Below are 19,847 nucleotides of genomic sequence, written 5' to 3' on the forward strand. Positions count from 1 at the left end.
CGTGACTCCTGGAGACGCCAGCCGTTCAAACCGAGCGGGGACGCACGGACTCAGAGCCCCAGAGCAATCAGGTGCCAAGTCCCTGGCCATAGGACACGGCCAGCACAAGGGGAGGTCCTTGGGCAGCTGCCTCGTGACCTGAACAGCGACAGACCCGGCCGGCGGTCATGTCACTTGGACGACATCAAATTGGGACCCCATGGGACTTGAGAAAGTCAAACTCAGTGACCTCCCTTCCCCCGCCACCCCCACCCCATGGCCAGATCCGCCCCCACCCTTCTGACAGCCTGGCTGCACTTCCCAGCTCCAGGCCTGGGGGCGTTCTGCCGAGGGGCGCGGCCATCGGCCCCCAAACAAACCCCAGAGGGTGCGACTTCAAACTAGCGTCACTGGCTGAAACATGGGACCGGGTCTTCCCCCCCACCGGGCGGCAGGAACTGCCACCTGGGGCCGGGCACTGATTCGAGGCCACGTTAACCACAGAAGAGCTGGTCTGGGGCTTTTGTGCCGGCCGGGAGCGGAAGTCACAATCCTTGATCGTTACGGTTAATTTCACGGATGCAGGGCAAACGAAGGAAGTGAATGGGTGAGTTAGCTCCGGCGGGTGACGTCCTGCCGGCCGGTATAGGAACCCGCTCTTCCGACCCGGAAAACCCGGATCCCGACACTTCCGGCACAGGACGCTGAGGGCTTGAGGGGCTGCACTGCAGCTGCAAACTCTCCCCTTACCCCAGATTCCCGCACCCCCCGCTGCCCCCCAGCCCCCCTCCCTCCAGCCCAGCGAGGCCTGGGGAGAGGCGCTGTTACAGCCGGCTGGACGGCCGACCTGGGGGCTGCAGGCTGGGGGTGAGGAAGAGGAGGGACAACCCCCCCGACCCCCTCCGGGCAGCAGGGGAGGGGCAGAGCCCTGGCTCACGCTGGGAGGGCTCCCCCGGCACAGCCGGCCTCCCGCCTGCCTTGGGAATGAAAACAAACAAGGAATAAAAGAAGGCTTTTGTGGCGCGGTGTTGACACGGCCGGGGCCTGTGAAAGGACCTTTCAAACTGGGCACCTAGGCAGGGAAACCAGCCGAGCCCTGGCCGGGCAGCTGATTCCGGGCAGCTGGCGCATCACACGTAGCAGTCGGGCCTGGGGACCATCGCACTGAGAGCTACAGCCAAATCTTGCCAGGGCACAAGCCAACTGGGTACCAGCCCCCAGCTCTGCCCGGTGCCCTGCCAGACCCTGCCCGCCCTGCGCTGGGTACCAGCCCCCAGCTCTGGCCGGTGCCCTGCCAGACTCTGCCCGCCCTGCGCTGGGTACCAGCCCCCAGCTCTGCCCGGTGCCCTGCCAGACCCTGCCCGCCTTGCGCTGGGTACCAGCCCCCAGCTCTGCCCGGTGCCCTGCCAGACTCTGCCCGCCCTGCGCTGGGTACCAGCCCCCAGCTCTGCCCGGTGCCCTGCCAGACCCTGCTCGCCCTGCGCTGGGTACCAGCCCCCAGCTCTGGCCGGTGCCCTGCCAGACTCTGCCCGCCCTACGCTGGGTACCAGCCCCCAGCTCTGCCCGGTGCCCTGCCAGACTCTGCCCGCCCTGCGCTGGGTACCAGCCCCCAGCTCTGCCCGGTGCCCTGCCAGACTCTGCCCGCCCTGCGCTGGGTACCAGCCCGCAGCTCTGCCCGGTGCCCTGCCAGACTCTGCCCGCCCTGCGCTGGGTACCAGCCCGCAGCTCTGCCCGGTGCCCTGCCAGACTCTGCCCGCCCTGCGCTGGGTACCAGCCCCCAGCTCTGCCCGGTGCCCTGCCAGACTCTGCCTGCCCTGCGCTGGGTACCAGCCCCCAGCTCTGCCCGGTGCCGTGCCAGACTCTGCCCGCCCTGCGCTGGGTACCAGCCCGCAGCTCTGCCCGGTGCCCTGCCAGACTCTGCCCGCCCTGCGCTGGGTACCAGCCCCCAGCTCTGCCCGGTGCCCTGCCAGACTCTGCCTGCCCTGCGCTGGGTATCAGCCCCCAGCTCTGGCCGGTGCCCTGCCAGACTCTGCCCGCCCTGCGCTGGGTACCAGCCCCCAGCTCTGCCCGGTGCCGTGCCAGACTCTGCCCGCCCTGCCCTGGGTATCAGCCCCCAGCTCTGCCCGGTGCCGTGCCAGACTCTGCCCGCCCTGCGCTGGGTATCAGCCCCTAGCCCTGCCAGACTGGGCTATCACTGGCATGGGAGTTAATCTGGAGTCACTCCGCTGCAGTGGTTAGGGCGACTCTGGTTTCATGCTGGGGGAAGGCAATGGCACTCAGCTCCCTAACGACTCCCAGGGCTTTCCCCATCCACAGCACCAAGGAGCGAGCGGGGCTCCCAGCTCACGCACTGGGGCTAAGAGAGGAGCCAGGCATGCAGGGCCGAGCCCAAGGGCAGACGGGAATGCAGGAGGGAGGAAGGGTGGCTCAGTGGTTAGAGCACTAGCCTGGGATGCCTTAGCTCAATTCTCTGCTCTGCCACCCCCTTCCTCGGTGACCCTGGGCAAGTCCCTTAGCCTCTCGGTCCCCGTCCGTAACCCGGGGGGTGGCACTGCCTGGTTAGTACATCAAGCGGCAGGGGAGGGTCCTAGCAGCTGCAGTGGGCAGGCCCGGTAGCGAGGGGCCGGCGGGGAGGGGGTGCTTGGTGAAAAAGACGGCAGGCAACGCCCGCGCCAAGCTCACGGTGCCAGGCTCGCGGCCCTGGGGGAAGCTCCGACGGGTGCTGGCAGCGATGCGGGAGGGGGCCACGGACCCTGGCCGAGGAACAAGCCAGCCAGGATCCAGGGCTCCCCCAGCTGCAGAAGGGGATTCCCGCCCTGCCAGGGAGCAGGAGGGCCCCGGGTGGGGGCCCTCCCTGGGCACAGAGGGGCTCCGAGCGGATGGTTAATGAGCCCAGCTTGGCGCCGGCGCCGCCCATCACTTTGCACCATGGCGCCCTGCAAGCCCCGACGGGCGGTGCCGCACGCCCGCGGCTTTCCCAGAAACTGGCACCTGGGATGGCAGATGGGGGTGGGGAAGAATTTGCCGGGGGGGGGATGGGCCAGGTGCCCAAAATCCCTGGCTAATGGCTCTCCCCACCCCACCCCGCCCTGCAAAAATTCAACTGGCAGGCGGGTGAAGCTGCACCCCAGGGATGGGCTGTCGGGAGAGCTAAATGACAGCAGCATGGGGGCCCCCAGCACTCTGGGCACGCAGCGAGGGCACCTGGGGCACCGTGCCCCCCCCAGAGCACTGGACACGCAGCGAGGGCACCTGGGTTACTGTGCCCCCCCCCGAGCTCTGGGCACGCAGCGAGGGCACCTGGGGCACCATGTCCCCCCCGAGCTCTGGGCACGCAGCGAGGGCACCTGGGGCACCATGCCCCCCAGAGCTCTGGGCACGCAGCGAGGGCACCTGGGGCACCGTGCCCCCCCGAGCTCTGGGCACGCAGCGAGGGCACCTGGGGCACCGTGCCCCCCCGAGCTCTGGGCACGCAGCGAGGGCACCTGGGGCACCGTGCCCCCGAACTCTGGGCACGCAGCGAGGGCACCTGGGTCACCGTGCCCCCCCCGAACTCTGGGCACGCAGCGAGGACACCTGGGGCACCGTGCCCCCCCAGAGCTCTGGGCACGCAGCGAGGGCACCTGGGGCACCGTGCCCCCCCCAGAGCTCTGGACACGCAGCGAGGGCACCTGGGGCACCATGCCCCCCCGAGCTCTGGGCATGCAGCGAGGGCACCTGGGGCACCGTGCCCCCCCCGAGCTCTGGGCACGCAGCGAGGGCACCTGGGGCACCGTGCCCCCCCGAGCTCTGGGCACGCAGCGAGGGCACCTGGGGCACCGTGCCCCCCCAAGCTCTGGGCACGCAGCGAGGGCACCTGGGGCACCGTGCCCCCCCCCAGAACTCTGGGCACACAGCGAGGGCACCTGGGGCACCGTGCCCCCAAGCTCTGGGCACGCAGCAAGGGCATCTGGGGCACCGTGCCCCCCCCGAGCTCTGGGCACGCAGCGAGGGCACCTGGGGCACTGTGCCCCCCCGAGCTCTGAGCACGCAGCGAGGGCACCTGGGGCACCGTGCCCCCCCCGAGCTCTGGGCACGCAGCGAGGGCACCTGGGGCACCACGCCCCCGAACTCTGGGCACGCAGCAAGGGCACCTGGGGCACCGTGTACCCCCTGAGCTCTGGGCACGCAGCGAGGGCACCTGGGGCACCATGCCCCCCCAGCTCTGGGAATGCAGTGAGGGCACCTGGGGCACCATGCACCCCATAGAGCTCTGGGCACACAGCGAGGACTCCAGAGGCCTGGGGCCCTGCACCCCCAAGCTCTGGGCATGCAGCGAGGGCACCAGGTCCTGCACCCCCAAGTTCTGGGCACGCAGCAGGGGAGGCGTCGGTTACATTGGTGTCTCCATTGTTCTAAGCCGAAGGGGGGCACAGAGCTGAAGTGAATCAGTGGCAGGGTGGGAACCCAGGCGTCCTGACTCCCAGCCCCGCCTCCCTGCTCTGACCACTAGACCCCGCTCTCCTCCCAGAGCACAGCTCAGCAGCTCACCGAACTGGGGCTGGGGGCTGCAGTTCTGAAGCAACACCTCCCTCAGCCAGAGGCCAATTCTGCCGGGAGGGAGGACGCACCGGGCCCCCCCATCACCCCATCCCAGAGTCGGACACAAGCGGGTAACCCGTCTCCCAAGACCCCTGCAGAGCGAACAAAGCTGCTAGACCAAACCCATTCACCGGCTCATTCTGCCAGGAACCGGCTGAGGGGGACTCCCGGCGTCCCCCCCATCCCATGGCCGGGGCAGGATGGCTCCCCCAGAGAACACAGCAAGGGAAGCATCATGGGACACCTGAGGGGAACCCAGGAGTCCGAGTCAAATTCAACACAGCCCCAGAGGAGGGAGGGACAGGTAGATTTTAAGGCCAGAAAGCCCTGCTGTCAATCTAATCTGAGCCCCTGGACACCCTGGGCCATAGATGGTCCCGAAGTGATTCCTGCTTGAGCTAGAAAAAGGTCCCGTCTCGGAGTAACCATTTCCAGTGGGGCTTGGGGGAGTCGTGCCAGCGGTTAATTCCCTCCCGCTGAGAAACCTGCTCCTCCTGTCTGGTCTGTGTCAACTGCCAGCCACGGGATCTTCTCACACCCTGAGTGAAGAGCCCCCTGTTACCAAACTGGAACTGAGGGAGAGAAAGAGAGAGGGGGGTGTGAATGGGGGTGGACAGAGATAAAAAGAGGGGTGTGAATGGAGAGAGAGAGGCAGGTGTGAACAGAGACAGACAGAGCAAGAGGGGTGTGAATGGAGGACAGGGCTGGAAACGGTGTGATTTGAGCCTAGAGGGAGTGTGAATGGAGCTAGAGACGCAAGTGTGAACAGGCACAGACAGAGCTAGAGTGAGGGGTGTGAATGGGGGAGAGGTGTGAACTCAGGAGGGGCTGGGGGTGTGTGACTGGGGCCTGGACAGGGTGTGAATGGGGCAGCTATAGAGGGGTGTGAATTGGGATCAACAGAGAGTGGTGTGATTGGGGATAGAAAGACATAGGGCTGTGACTAGGGAGAGACAGGTAGATCCTGTCTTCTGCTACTGACCAGGAGACCTTGCGGGGAAGGTGTAGGGTCACTTTATCTCAGAGGCGCTCAGGGGCCCCTGCCCTACCCGGACGGCTGCCCCCCCACAGGGGCAGAGGCCCCCAGCCATACACGCTGGCGCTGCTGCCCCAACTCAGCGTCGGCGCATCTGCCAGCGGGCGACTTCCTCCGCACCCCAACATCGAGTGCAACAGGCCCAGGCCCAGCCCTGGAAGAACCAGGCCGGCGGGGGCTGGGCGTCACGCACTCTCCCAGGAGATGTGGGAGCCCCCGCCATTCACAACGGCGTTTTAACAGCTGCCAAGACGCTCGGGCCCAAGGCAGCATCCGCCCTCGTCCCCCATGGCGCAGCACGGGGCACCAGCAGCCAGATCCCGTGCCCGCTCTGCCGCGGAACCATGCGGGTTACAGAGGCCGGGGCTTTGCCTTAGGGGGGGCGGGTACCTGCTTAATCCAGAGGCACAGGGGGTGGAGGGAGCACACCGGGGGTCCAGTAGCCCGAGGGGATAGGGCCAGGCTCCTGGGGCCTAGGAGAGGCCGCACTTCAGCCTGGCTTTGCTGTGGGGAAATCCCTTCCCCTGGGTGCTGAGGGCTGGCGCCCTGTGGGCAGGGGCCAGAGGGGGGCAACTGAAGACAATCCACGTCCCGGAGATCCTGGCCTGCTAGACTAAAGGGCCCCCAGGCCCCTTGGAAGCGAGCAGGGTAGAAGAGAGGTGCTGGTGTCCCCAACCCCCTTCTGCCGCCTGCAGAGAGAAGGGCCCCACATTTCACACACCTTACAGGCAGGTCAGCCCAGCTCCTGGCCCAGCAGCCCTCGCGGGCCAGGTGGAGAAGGGGCAAACACAAAGCCTGCTCCCTGGTCTGTGAAAAGAGGGGTGGAGGGACACAGACCTGATCCCCCCAGGTTAGGGCCCATGGGGTAGGCACTGCCAGCTCCCCCCACACCCCGACACATCCAGCGCCCCACAGCAGGTCGGCGTTAAATGAGCCCAGCCTCCCCATGTTGCTCAGCAGGGTATTTTGCCAGGTCTGAGCCCGCGAGACGCTGGGAAGGGAGTGCCGGAGCTGCGCGGGCAATGCCCAGACATCGCTGAGGGGGCACATGCAGGCACTGGGGAGCTGGGGGGGGTATGGCAGTCCTGGAGGGGGGAAATACATGAGTCTGGGGAACAGGGGTCCTGTGTGAGTGCGCACACGTGCATGCATTGGGGTTCCGTGTGCACTGGGTTCCGTGTGCATTGGGGTTCCGTGTGCACTGGGTTCCGTGTGCGCATGCATTGGGGTCCTGTGTGCATTGGGTTCCGTGTGCGCTGGGTTCCGTGTGCGCTGGGTTCCGTGTGCGCTGGGGTCCTGTGTGCATTGGGGTTCCGTGTGCGCTGGGTTCCGTGTGCACTGGGGTCCTGTGTGCATTGGGTTCCGTGTGCACTGGGTTCCATGTGCATTGGGGTTCCGTGTGCATTGGGGTTCCGTGTGCACTGGGGTCCTGTGTGCATTGGGGTTCCGTGTGCACTGGGTTCCGTGTGCACATGCATTGGGGTCCTGTGTGCATTGGGTTCCGTGTGCACTGGGGTCCTGTGTGCATTGGGGTCCCGTGTGCGCTGGGTTCCGTGTGCGCTGGGTTCCGTGTGCGCTGGGTTCCGTGTGCGCACACATTGGGGTCCTGTGTGCATTGGGGTTCCGTGTGCATTGGGGTTCAGTGTACGCTGGGTTCCGTGTGCGCATGCATTAGGGTCCTGTGTGCATTGGGGTTCCGTGTGCACTGGGTTCCGTGTGCCCGGGGGTTCTGCGCGAGAGCGTCTGTTTGTGTGTCACTGCTCTGTGAGTGCACGTGCATGTTGAGCGTTTGTGTGCATATACACACGTGTGTAGGGCGGTTGTATGTGCGGATCTACAAGCCTGACCCTTCCCTGTTTCATTCCATTTTGCGGGTTTGTTCTTTTTTAAACCCACCCAAAGCCGTGTGCAGGGGACGGCTGGCAGCCTGCCCTCTCCGTGCCAAGCCTGGAGATGCCCTGAGCGGTGTGTCAGCGAGCTTGCAGTCCTACCAACCCCGAGCACACAGACGCTGTCCTGGAGCACGGACACAAACCAGGGAAGAAACAGCCTCCCAGCAAGATCAGATCGGGGAGGGTGGCAGAGGATATAAAATACAAACCACTCGGGAGACAGGAGCTCGCAAGGAAACAAATTTGCTAAGAAACAGCAGGGCTAAAGACCAGATCCTCCACAGGTCTGCCTGTGTCCCTTTCTGCTCTCTAAAGACGAGACAGTGAGAGAAAGCTGGGGAAGTTTGGATGCTGAGACACAAGGAAAGAAGACAAGAAAGAGGAGGAAAAGACAGAGAGAGACAAGAGGAAAGAGAGAAAAGATCAGAGAAAGAAAGACAGAGAAAAACAGAAGAGAAAGAAAAATAGAAAGAGGGAAAGTCACAGAAGGAAAGTCAGAGGGAAACAGGAGAGAAAGCCAATAAAAGACACAAGGGGAAAGTTAAGAGACAGAGGAGGAGGAAATTCTGGTCGACCTCTTCATTACAAGTTAGTTGAGCAAAATGTAAACACAGAATCACACTCCACCAACCAGTTTGGATTTCAAAGTCTGCAGCAAATTGGGCGTATCTGGGCAAAGGCTAAAAATTAACCAGGCATTTCTGTTTCAATTGGAAAGAAAACAAAACAAAACAAAAATACGCAAAGGGAGGAACTGAAAAACAAACCAACCCACCCCCCAAGAAACACCCACTTTCAAAAAAATAAAATATAAGAAAAAGGAGACAGAGGGGAAAATCTGAAAGACATCAAAGCATCTGGGGTAGGAACAAATGACAAGCGGGGTTGAAAAGAACCGAGTGACTAACCCTCCGAGAGAGAGAGAACGGCTTCCTGCCTGGGACAGTGCCCACTGAAATTGCAGGATTATTTCCACCGCCACACAGTGTAAAAGTGCCCAGCGCTGCCGAGTTGTATGTTCTGCGGTTTACATGCCATCGGCACAAACCCCCAAAACCTCGCCGACAAAAGAAACCGACAAAATCCAGACGGGGTCTCGATGACCATCAAAGCGAAAGGGAAAGGAAAAATCCCCTCGGAATGAAATCGAGTCGCTTTCCCTCCCACATCTTAAGTCTTTTCTCTTTCCATTTTTTTTTTTAAAGTTGCCGTTCGCACAGTAGTGGGCATTTCACAGGCACATGTGCACAAGCACATCCCCCGTGCAAAACGGGGCTTTTCACCAGGGATCGTGGGCATGAAGATGAGGGCAAGCTATGAACCACCCCAGATTGCTCAGTCTGTTGAGGGTGCCGATGCTGAGGGTACATTTGCACGATAAACAACAGAGACCAATTTGTTAATTACGGAGACAAAGGTTCAAGGAGGGAATTAAAAAAAAAAAAGGAGAAAGAAACAGCTCGATCCCTTGGACAATTCAATCTCAAAACAAGCAGCAGTGATGGGGGATGGTTGTTAGGGGGGTGGGGGGGGTGTAGGACTTACCAGGAGTGTGAACAAAATACGCCAAGTAAAGATCCAGTTCTTTAATTGTGACTCCAATGTGGTGCGGCTGGACGCAGAGGCCTGGGTTGGAGCACTGTGGTGATTTGTACAACCGCTCCCCGTCAGTACTTTCGAGCGGGATCCCTTTGAATAAGATGACCATTACAAGATCCAGTCTCCAAACCTTGTCGGCCTGCCTCAGACAGTCAATCCTGCGGATTTTGCCCTTCTGGTCCGGGTTGGAGAGGACGCAGCACGGGGCTTTCTTACCGGTGATGGTCAGGACGAAATCCTCCCGGAACTCGGGGCGGATGTCTTTGCGGAGTTTGGCCAGTAGCCTCGATGCCCATTTCTGCTTGATCTCTGGTTTTTCCCCCAACAGCTCATCCTTCACGGCGCGCTCCTCATCCTTGGACATCCGCTTCTCGTGCTTCTTGAAGTACTTTCGCTTCCGAGCTTGCAGGTTGAACCATGTGTAGGAGAAGGCACGCACATGAGGGAGGAGAGCTTCGATGAAAGGGTGGAATTCATCCTGGAGGGGGGGGTGGAAGAGGGTGAAAAGAGGGAACGAGACAAAAGGGGGGGAACGTTAGAACGAGAAAACGGAGGAATGCTATTTTTAAAAAAACCCACAACCTTCCCGACCAGTCGCGCCAGCTGACGCGACTCACTCGATCCCCAGAACAGAGATAGCGCGGAGAACCGAGTTCAGAGCACGGCCGAGCCAGCCACACAACACAAGACCAGCCCGGAAGACAATCCACCTCAGTTGGGACAGCGGTGGGTGTTGATTTTTTAAATCTTTTCCATCTTCTGCCTTCCCCTCCCCCAGCTGCAAAATAAATTTCAAAAAGGCCAAAGAAAATTCACCATCAGAACTAGAAACTCGAGATTTTGCTACTTTTTCACTAATAACCACGATAAAGTTTGCCTTGGCAAGCCCGGGGTTAAAGACAAAATTGGCCCCTGGCCCCATCCTTGTCCCCCCCACACCCCCCATACCTCGATTCTCGGGTTAACTTCTTTGCCGGCAGGTGTGTATGTGGGGTTATTTGGAAGATCTGCTCTTCCTAAATCTGCCTCCCCCTCAAACAAAATCTGACAAAAAGGAAAATAATTACCATTGCTCCGTCTCATTCCGGCAAAGCTAAGCACCCGATTCGGAAATTCTGGACTCAACAGAGTTGCGGGGTGAGGGGGGGAGGGAAAAGGAGGTGGGGGCTGTGAGATGGAGGGGGAGGAGGGGACAAGGAGGAGGGAAGGTAGAAATTTTACAGGGAGGAGGCAGGGAGGGGAGAATGGGGGGCCGGGGGGCTTGGTTGGTTGAATTCTCGATTGCGGAGGGAATATAGAATTTAAAAACCTGGGGGGCAGGAGGGATAGAAAGGAAGGAAGGAAGGAAGGAGGCTGACAATGGAGGTGTGGGACACAGTGGGGGATGGATCTAGCACCCCAATAATCTATCGGAGGAACCCCCCCGCACGGCAGATCCAAAATAAATAAATCAGAAATTCGCAGAATGGCCCCTATCGGAAAAAAAAATTAAACAAACCAACAGAGGAAGGAAGGAAGAAAAAACGCAGGGAGAGGGAGAGGAGCGGCAGGCGGGGGGGGGGAGGGCTTTTCGGCGCTGGTAAAGGCGCAAAGATGCCAAGTTAGCTGTTGGTCCCTCCGCCCGGGTGGAGGGCGAATGCAGGCCTAGGAGAAGGGACGGACGCTGTGCTGGAATCGACTGCGCTCAGCCGCTGGCAAAACCCGAAGTGCTCAGGCTTTTGGGCTGGGTTTTGTTTTGATTTTGGGGGGTTTTGTTGTTGTTTTCCTCCCTTCCCCCCCCTTTTTCCCTTTTTCCTCCTAAACTCTCTCGCTCGCTCCTTTCACGCTCGGTCCCCAACCATTTGCCTGTGCCAATGCCAGCAGAAGAGGGGGGAAAAAACAGAAAGAGCGAAAGAGAGAGGAAGGATCCACGTATTTGGCAAGGAGACACATTTCCAGACCAGCCAATGGCTGCATCAAAGCGAAAGGGAGGCGGGGGGTGGGGGGGATTGGCGGAGCAGAAACTGGGGGGGGGTGTATTGAGGGGGGGGGCTGGTGGCACAGAGAGACTGTGCAGTTAAGAGACTGAAAACAATTTGCCAAATCGACAAGTTTATATCTAATGAATAAGCAAAGTCCAGCCACGATTCTTTTTTTTTTTTTCCCGGGCGGTGGATATTTGGCGTGCAGGAGCCTGGCAGAATATTGCTAAATAAATAAAAAACTCCGTTCTTCACCGCCCCCCCACACCCCCACCCCGACAACCGAAAAAAAAAGGCAGTCCCACAAGGCCTTGGAAAAAGCAGCTGTTCTCTCTTTCCGTGTCTCTCGTTCCCGCATTCTCTCTCTCCGTCTATTTATAAAAAAGGACAGAAGAAGATTTCGTTCCAAATCTGCCCCCCCCCCACACACCACACACACAAGGTTCGGATTAAAGGCACGGATACTTTTTTCTAAGCAGCGGAATCGTCAATTTCAAACCCGCCCATCCCCAACCGCACATAAAAACACCATCACACTAAAGGGTTTTTGCATCCTAATGGAGGGCCCAATCCGACAGCCGCCGAGGGTTTCCTGCAGGCACCCGATCGGGCCCTCTCCCCTGCCAAGCTGGACGATTACTTTTTCCAAACAAAAACAATTTAGTTGCCAACTGACTTAACTCCTTACCCCCGACCCCAGCGTGTAAAGACACTACAATGGGTGGCAAAGGGACTTGCCAATATTAGCACACAGCCCAGATCCCTAAAGGGCCCTATTTACTTTTTAAGAAAATCCGAGGAAGCAAAAAACCCCAAATCTTATTTTTGGGGGGGGACGGGGGGGGTGCAAATGTATGATATTTTTAAAGTCCCCTCCAATGCCGAGCTAGTCTCTTCGAAAGACGATCCCTCCCGATGTTGCCTCTTTTCGAGGCAGGACTATTTATTGTCCGTGCTGCACGCTCAGCTGCATCGAATGGAAAAGCCGCCTATGAAAGCAGGAGAAGGTGAGGGGAGAAGGGGGACCGGGAAAGACGAGGAAAAAGGGATGAGAGAGGAGGAATGGGAGAAAAGAAGGGGAAGGGAAGGAAAAGAAACGCAGCCAGAGGAGGGGGTTCAAAAGAGAAATGAAACAGGAAGATTGAGAAAGTGGAGGAGAGAAGACGACACCCGAAGGGGGGGGAGAGGAGAGAAAATTAAAAGAAACAAACCGGGGGGGGGGAAGAAAAAATTGCCCTGATTTTCGGGCCTTTCTGGCTGCGCCCCCAGGCAGCACCCGGCTGTAAATCCAGGCGTTGGAGGGGGTGCAGAGCAGAGGCGACAACAGCCGAAATGGCAACTCTTTTATCCAAAGTGGGGGGGTCGATGCCAGCCCCCCCGACGGCCTCCCCAATCTATCCATCCAGGCACTTACACGGCCGCCGTCGCCGTAGTACCGCAGCATCCCCAGCCCGCAGAGAGACCGCCGCCCGCTGGCCTGGCAGAGCTCCGGTGACAGGTAGAGCAGGTACGCTGGCTAACCCGCCGTGGCTCTATCCCCGACGCCCGCAGGCAGGCCCAGGCCCCGCTGCCAGCTTTCCAGCTCCCGAGCAGGCTGCCAAGGAAGCGAGAGCGGGGATTGTGGGGGAGGGCCGAGGTGGGGGGCGACGGCTGTCATTTCCCCGTCTCCCCCCCGCCCCCAATCCCAAACCTAGCCGCAGCCCAGTAGAGCAGGGTACGGCAATCCCTAGGCTCCAATCCTCCCCTTGCACACAACGCACAAGAAAGCTACGGCTCCTAAATACCCTGCTTGCTCGGGGAGAAATTCAGGCCTCCCTGCACTTACACCTGTGGCCAGGCCCTGACCTGGGCGGCATGCCCTGTGGGGAGCCAGACAAAGGTGGCTTGTCCCCTTCCCGCCCTCCTGCTTTGTCGGGGGAGCCAAAGGGGGTGTTACAAAATACCTCATCGGAGAGGAGGAGGATGCGGACTTGTGCCATGGAGGCAGGAAAGCTGAGTCCAGAGGGGGAGGGGGGAGAGTGTGGAAGTTGCAAAGAAAAGGGAGAGCGAAGAAAGAGAGAAAAAAGAGAGAAGAAAAAAGTGAAAGCGAAAGAGGAAGAAGAAGAAGAAAAAAAGAACGAACGATTTTCTGCAAGAAGAAACTATTCCAAGTTCAAGTCACCAGGGTTTAGACCCTAATTCAGAGCTTTCACTTACGGCAGGGGATTTACTGGTTCCTAGCTACTCAGAGCGGGGATCCTTCCCTGGATCGGGGATGGTTTCCATAAGGAAAATACAACAACAGTTTAAATCTAAAACACACACACACACACACACACACAGAGTCAACGTGTAATTAACGCCCAGTCTGAGTGTAAAAGCACCCAGCAAACGAGAGAAAGGAGCTGCTGGCAGCAGTCGGGCTTTGTGGGGGAATATCAAATGGAAATTAAACAGCCAGGGGGGAGGAAAAGAGAAAGCAGAGGCCGAAGAAGGAAAATGGAAATAGAAAGTCAGAAGGGGGGGGGGGGGGACAGAGAGAAGGAGAAAACCAAGGGATGAAAGAGAAAATGGAACAGAAATCAATGGAGAGAAGACGAGAAAGTGGCAAGGGAGGGGGAGAAAAGGAACAGGAAAAACAGAGCAAAGCTGGAGAGAGAGAACGAGAAAAGAAGACTCTTTTTCTAAGGGTGCTTGCTCGCCTCCAATGACCCGCCCGCTCTACTGGGCTCGTGTCAGTTTGACTCCTGCTCTGAGCGCCCCTCGGGAATGGGCCCGGGCAGGCATCGGTTGGCATCTGTGGGGCTGGCCTGGGGCCACCCTTGTGAGTTTAAAAAAGAAAAAAAAAAGGGGGACTCGGGTACATGTCAGCCCCAGTCCTCCGTGCCCCAGGAAGAGGCCTGCTCAGCGCAAAGCCCGCGGCCGTTCCACAGGCAAACGCCCCTCCGCCGCTGGGTTGTCGGGTGCTTTCTCCTCCACGGCGACGACTGCTGTATCTCAGCCAGTCCTGTCGGGCCCTGCAGTGCTCCGTCGTCTAACAGGGGTGGGTTGCCCTTAGTAAAATACCCCCGTGGATGGCAGTAACAACATGAAACACGGCAGCATCACTAGGGCACAGCACCGTTACTGGAGTCTCTAAAGGGAGGGTGGCAGAGGAAAGAGGGCAGAGATACTGGACTGGATGCCAACCCCCTGCGGGTCCTCGATCTAAGCACAACCTCCACCCCCTTCTATGGCACAACTCCCCACACATCTCTGACAACACACGGACTGCGGGTCTACGGCTGAGCTGGGCCTCTGCCGTGCACAGCTGCGCCCGAGAGGAGGCTATATTTCCATTGGGTTTGTACGAGGTACCCCCCCCCCCGGGTTTGAGAGGGGTCAATACACCGACGCCAGGCAGCGTTCTCGAGTGGTCGGTGTGGCGGGCCGAGGGTTCGATCTTTCTGGGTTCCGTGCCCTGGCACCTGCAGCTGGTAGCGACAGCCGCAAAGAAGGCGGATTATTAGAAATGCCTCTCTCAGAGAAAGAAAGAAGTAGAACAGAAGAGGCTAGAAAAGACGGGCGGCTTGGCAGAGGGATTTGGGGGGGAAGAGAAGGCCTGGGAAGGAGACAGAGAGGAAAGCAGGAACTTGCGGAGAGGGGAAGAAAGGATGAGGGGAAAAGGAAGGCCAAGATCCAGGTAGGGAAAATAGCCCAAATGCACAGCTAAAGCTGGCTGTGGGACTGTGCCCAACTGGCTGGACGTCCCACCCAGCGGGGGATGCGCCCTGGTCCCCCGACATGCAGAGACACTCGGGGCCGGGGGGGGTGGCATTTCTTTCTCTGTTGCCCCCAGCCAAGCTCATCCCGCGCGACCCACACCTGCAGGACTTGGAATCTTTTTATGAAAAAGGATTTTTTTCAATTCGCCCTCCCAAAAGAGGGGGTCATTTTTAAACCCACCCCCACCGGCCGGGTTACAGCCAGCAAACTCCCGACGCCTGCTTCTTCCCAGCTGGGGGGTTGCGGGGGGGTTCCCCAAGGCCTGGAAGATAGTTTATGAGTTTTAATAACTCCAAGTCAAACTTTCCGACTCCTGATCTTATCTCCTCCCCCCTTTCCCCCGCCCCCCCGACACACACACTCTTTTCATTTTGGGTCTCTCTTTTTCAGCAGCAGCATGTCAAGCTTTCTCGGCGTTGCCATAGAAACAGTCACTGGCACCCTGGCAAACTATTGCCCCGGTGAATGAATAGCACATAAATTTCGTCTCCCTGCAGGGTGAGCAAGACCTGGGCTGCCTTGGCCTGTGGCTTGCACTTGCAGTGATGGGGGGGCTTTTAAGAAACTGGGGCATGACTTTTTTGGGGGGGGGGTATTCCTGCTCAGTTCTGCAGCAGCAGGACATCTGCCCCTTACGTGCTGGGGAGGTAGTTTTGAGGGAGTCCGCCAATCTCTTCTACCACCTTTCGGGGGGCTCAGAGCTGGAATTATTTTGCCCCCCTTTCCCCGCCCTGCATACACCCAGAAGCTGTGGACTCCTCCAGCCACAATGCAGATTAAAAGCAAACAAATCTTTTTTCTCAACAGCCTGAGCCATTAGTGTAAAAAATGCCCTCCCAGAGCTGGGCTGGCATAGACTGTGAGGAGAGCTTTTCTTTCTCTTTCTTTCTTTCTTTCTTTCTTTCTTTCTTTCTTTCTTTCTTTCTTTCTTTCTTTCCTTCCTTCCTTCCTTCCTTCCTTCCTTCCTTCCTTCAGTGTCTCTCCCCGTTTGCTTCACGCTCGGCTTCCCCAACAGACCCAATGCTGCTCAAAGCCAGAGTCCAGTTCCAACCCTTCCGAATGAGGCGTCACGAGTTTGCCTGTCCTTACGATACGGACGTCCCATACAAATATATCTCTAGGAAACCCCACACATGCAAATATGCAGCCATGTAATAATGATATCGCTCTGTTTTCTCTCTGCATTCTTCTGCCCCAACACAAAGTGTTTGCTTGGTACAATTTTCCCTCTCTGACCCGATTTAGTCCACACAAGAGAAACCTGTCCAGCAGACTCAATGTCCTAACGAACTTGAGTTAATTAATGCTGAGGAAGAAAGAGGCTCCCCTCAGACACTTGAATCATGGGTCACTGGCCCTTTCAGTTTTCTATTTGCAAAAAAAAAAAAGCCCGCACTCAAATATTTTTTCATGTCTGAGCAGAGAACACAAACAACGCCAAGAGCTGCAGAAGGGGAAAATAAAGAAGTTGCCCAGGATTCAGAGCACAGAGCTGAGCAGAGAGAGCTGCAAATATAACACGAAAGAAAAGGGCTGATTTGCGGTGGACTTAATTTTTTTTTTTTTCTGCTGGGCGACTGCTGGCAACAGCGAAACGCAACTGCCAGAGCAGAGGCGAAAGAGCAGCGGGGTCCCACTGCCCTGTTTGCTATCAACTTTAACAAATTAATAAATGATTTTAACGCCAAGCCAAGCGCTTGGAGGCAAACGCAGGGAATAAGCTGGAGTTCTGGAAATGGCACTGCACCCGAGAAGAGTCAGAATCCTTCCAGCTTTGTGAAGGAGAGGAACAGCTGGAGTTTGGATTGCCACATGCTGGCCCCGATCCTGCCTGCGCGCACAACCAAAACTCTCTTTCAGTGCAGTGTTGTGCCCGCGTTTGGACCCAGCTGGGAGCACAGCTAACAAGCAGGAGTGCCTTGTACCCGTCCGCTCTGGGGGTTCAATTCTGCACATGTGCACACACGAGTCTGTCTGCTTCTGGCTACACCTGCGTCCACCAGGAATAAGTCCCCGGAAGCTGAGGGAATCACTGGGCAAAAGGGAAATCGGAGGTTTCGAATCCCCGTCAATCGACGGAGTGCCAGCAGCACAGAACAGAAGCAGAGAAGCAAGGACTCGGGCCCAGCCAGCCACCAGAGCCGCTGAAGTTTCCCCTGGCACCTGCAAATGCTTGCATTGCCTCCCCTATTTAAACGTGCCGTTTGCCTCTCTAATGATTTCAGTGGCAAGAACTGCAGCGAAGTATCCGGACTCCCCCCAAAATAAGCTGACTGCCCCCCGTCGGTCATTACGGATCTCGCTGATTCAGATTCAACCCACACGTGGGTCCCTACCCCGCACCATACAGATCCCTGCAGGGCCTGAAGCCCCAAGGACAATGGATCTGAGCAGGAAGTTTGACGTAAGCCCACTTTGACTTTCAGAGGCCACGGGAAGCCCTACGCAAGTGAGCAGCAAAAACGAGTTCGCCCATCTCATTGTCCGTCCCCAGTCAATAATGACCGTAAAGGGCTTGGCGGGTGTCGAGAGCTATATAAATATTATCACTGGAATTATATTATCAGAGGTTTCTTTAGTGCCTATAATGAAAGCACCAAGGAGTCTGGTACAATCGGTCAGGGGCGTGCCAGGGCGGAGAAGAAAGGGGACAAAAGCAGGCCACGATTGGGGGGCACTGGCAGAGCTGGGGGACACATGAACAGCAGATGCCCTCACGGTACCTGGCTCTTGTTGGCTCTATCTGCCCTTTGTTTCCACCAGCTCTCAACTTCACTCACCCCCGGGAGGGAGGGGGGCACCACTGACAGTAAAACACCCCCTGAGCCAGCTCAACTTCTAGTGACAAAAAAAAGTTTTTATTTCTGTAAAAACTAAGCAAAGGAACCGCTTGGCAAGTGGAAACGCACAACCACCAAAGGGGAAAAAAAGGAATTTCATTAAAAGGAAAACATCTGACAAAAATAAAACAGGAAAGCAAATTTCTCCTTGCTGGGGCGCAGGTGGTGAGACCAGGGCCAGCACCTTTTGGGGGGGGTGGGCGGGGAGGGTCTTTTGGAAATGCAACAGCGTTTCGCTGTTTCTTTTTGCCTTGCTCAGGAAAATCCTTGTGGCAGATGTCTCCCACCCCACCGATTCAAGGAGGCGAACCTTTTCCAGGGACCGGTGTAAATCCAGCCAAACCCGATGCCGGGTTTACACCAATTCTCTTTCCTTTCCAGCCGTTGTTGACTTGTCATCAGATTATTTTTTCTGATAAAAATACCCAGCGGGAGGGAAATATTCCAACTCCCCCCAAAGCCAGTGAAAAGGCTCCCGTCGATTTCCAAAATGTAACAAAGGGAGAAATTCTGGAGTCTCTTTGATGGAAGAACAGTCTCATTTATATATATTCATTTTAAAAAATATTCTTTAAAACCAACCCACACCGCAGATCCTTTTCATATCTGCATCCTTGCTCCCATGAAAGTGAATGGGAATACGGAGCGACTCCGGTGACAGCAGGATCAAACCCATTTTAATAAAATAAAACTGGGTCTTTTCCCTCCCCTTTTTCCGAACAACATTCTCAGTTCACCCCACCCACACCTGCCCTGGCTTCCCAAAACTGGGACTGGAGCAACACCAGAACTATACAAAAGGCAGGGAAGGTATGAAGCAGATTTGACGACGTATTATGCAAATAATAATAGATCCTGCAGAAAGATAATGGGTAAAATTAATCGAGGTTCAGATAAGCACAAGGAGAAGTTTCCCATATCACTTTAACCGCAGTGGAGAAAGTGGTTTGTGAGCGGCAGAAAAGTGGGGTCATTGCTTACAGGTTTCCGGGGGGTAAATACAGAGCGAGATTTTTGCTGCAGTTTTAGGTGCCCCTGAAAAACCAATTTTGAAAGGCAGTGCACAGAGCAGGGAACGCAGCCCGGCGCTGGCCAGCAGCCCTGATGGACTTCAGGGGCTTTTCATTTAATATTCTGCCCGTGTATCCCGTTGAAAAAAAAAAGAAAGTCTGGGGCCGTGAGGAAAAAAGTTTGAGTGCCCATCCCGTGCGTCGGGCTGCCTGCAGCCACAGTGAGAAGCCAATTCACGTCCTAACAGGGAGGAAGGTGAGAGGCTGACGGGGGAAGACGCCTGGAGTTACTCGCATTTGCCAGTTTGCTGGGTTTGTAACTCAGGCTGCAATAAAATTAAGACGGGGGGAGTGGGGGAGTTCACTCCAAAAAGCGGCAGAAGTTGCCAGCGCTGGAGGAGACAATGCATGCCACGGGAAAGAGCAGGGGCAATTTACTCCTCACACTTTAATTATCCCCGTCTTGAACATTTCTTTACAAGAAAAAAAAAGCTATCCTAGCACTTACAAAAAGCCCCCAAATCATCACAGACTTTCACCGCCAGGCAGAGCCCAGCGCTTGCCGCCAAAGGGAGGGGAAGAAAACCTCGCTTTTCACCGAAAACCACATTTGGATTCAAATTAGGATAATTCACTCCCCTACAGCACCACTGCAGAGGTTGCGGGCCCGATCCTGGAAAACGCACACGGCTGTGGTGTTACTTCCACAAGGAGGCCTGTTGGGAGTAACGCGTAAATGTTTCCTCAGGATCGGGCCCTATCTACGGCGGGTGCCAAGTCTGGCTCTTGTAGTCGGCGAAATCAGGAGGAGTTTTGCCCCCAATTTGAATGGCTGCAGGATTGGGCCCCCCATAGGTACATTTCATGCTTTTATTCTGACCCATTTTTTTCCATAGGTCAACAGGAGCTGAATTAATTGTTGTTTCAAGCAGAGGTTTGGAGTTTTGCAGCAGACAGGCAGGGACGTTGGCTTATGGAAATCAGGGCTGGAACACGGGGCCTGAAATTACAACGGGAAAGCTGCCTGTCTCAGGGCTGGGAACGGACCCAGCGGAGCGAGGCCCCCACCTAGCCCCTCTCTCTCCAGCTGGTACTGGGCAGCACAGCTGAGCTCCTCAGAAGCTGCCTTACCTTCCCAAAGAGGTATTTCACTGCTGTTATTTCCCCAGCCCTCCTCTCACACACGCCTGTCCCTTAAGGTAAAG

General features: G+C 57.3%; 1 protein-coding gene and 1 long non-coding RNA gene across 12 annotated transcripts in view; one reads left to right on the forward strand and one right to left on the reverse strand.

Moving 5' to 3' along the window:
* The first annotated feature begins 320 nt into the window (after positions 1-320).
* LOC140900639 (uncharacterized) lies at positions 321-9,918 on the forward strand. Its single transcript, XR_012155686.1, has 2 exons — positions 321-586; positions 7,499-9,918. It is a non-coding gene; the product is annotated as an uncharacterized lncRNA (long non-coding RNA).
* Positions 8,957-19,847, reverse strand: part of NFIX (nuclear factor I X) — a 70,176-nt gene continuing 59,285 nt past the window's right edge. For 6 of the 11 annotated variants that reach the window (XM_073318193.1, XM_073318187.1, XM_073318189.1 and 3 more), the window contains one exon: positions 8,957-9,565. In XM_073318193.1, the coding sequence (XP_073174294.1) occupies positions 8,972-9,565 (594 nt within the window). In that variant the 3' untranslated portion in view covers positions 8,957-8,971. Of the gene's footprint in view, positions 9,566-10,035; positions 10,124-10,154; positions 11,016-12,462; positions 12,769-12,991; positions 13,017-19,847 lie in introns of those variants that run through there. The other 5 variants (XM_073318185.1, XM_073318186.1, XM_073318192.1 and 2 more) reach the window with 5 other exon arrangements.

Source organism: Lepidochelys kempii, chromosome 20 (genome assembly GCF_965140265.1).
Source record: "Lepidochelys kempii isolate rLepKem1 chromosome 20, rLepKem1.hap2, whole genome shotgun sequence".
Lineage (NCBI taxonomy): Eukaryota > Metazoa > Chordata > Testudines > Cheloniidae > Lepidochelys > Lepidochelys kempii.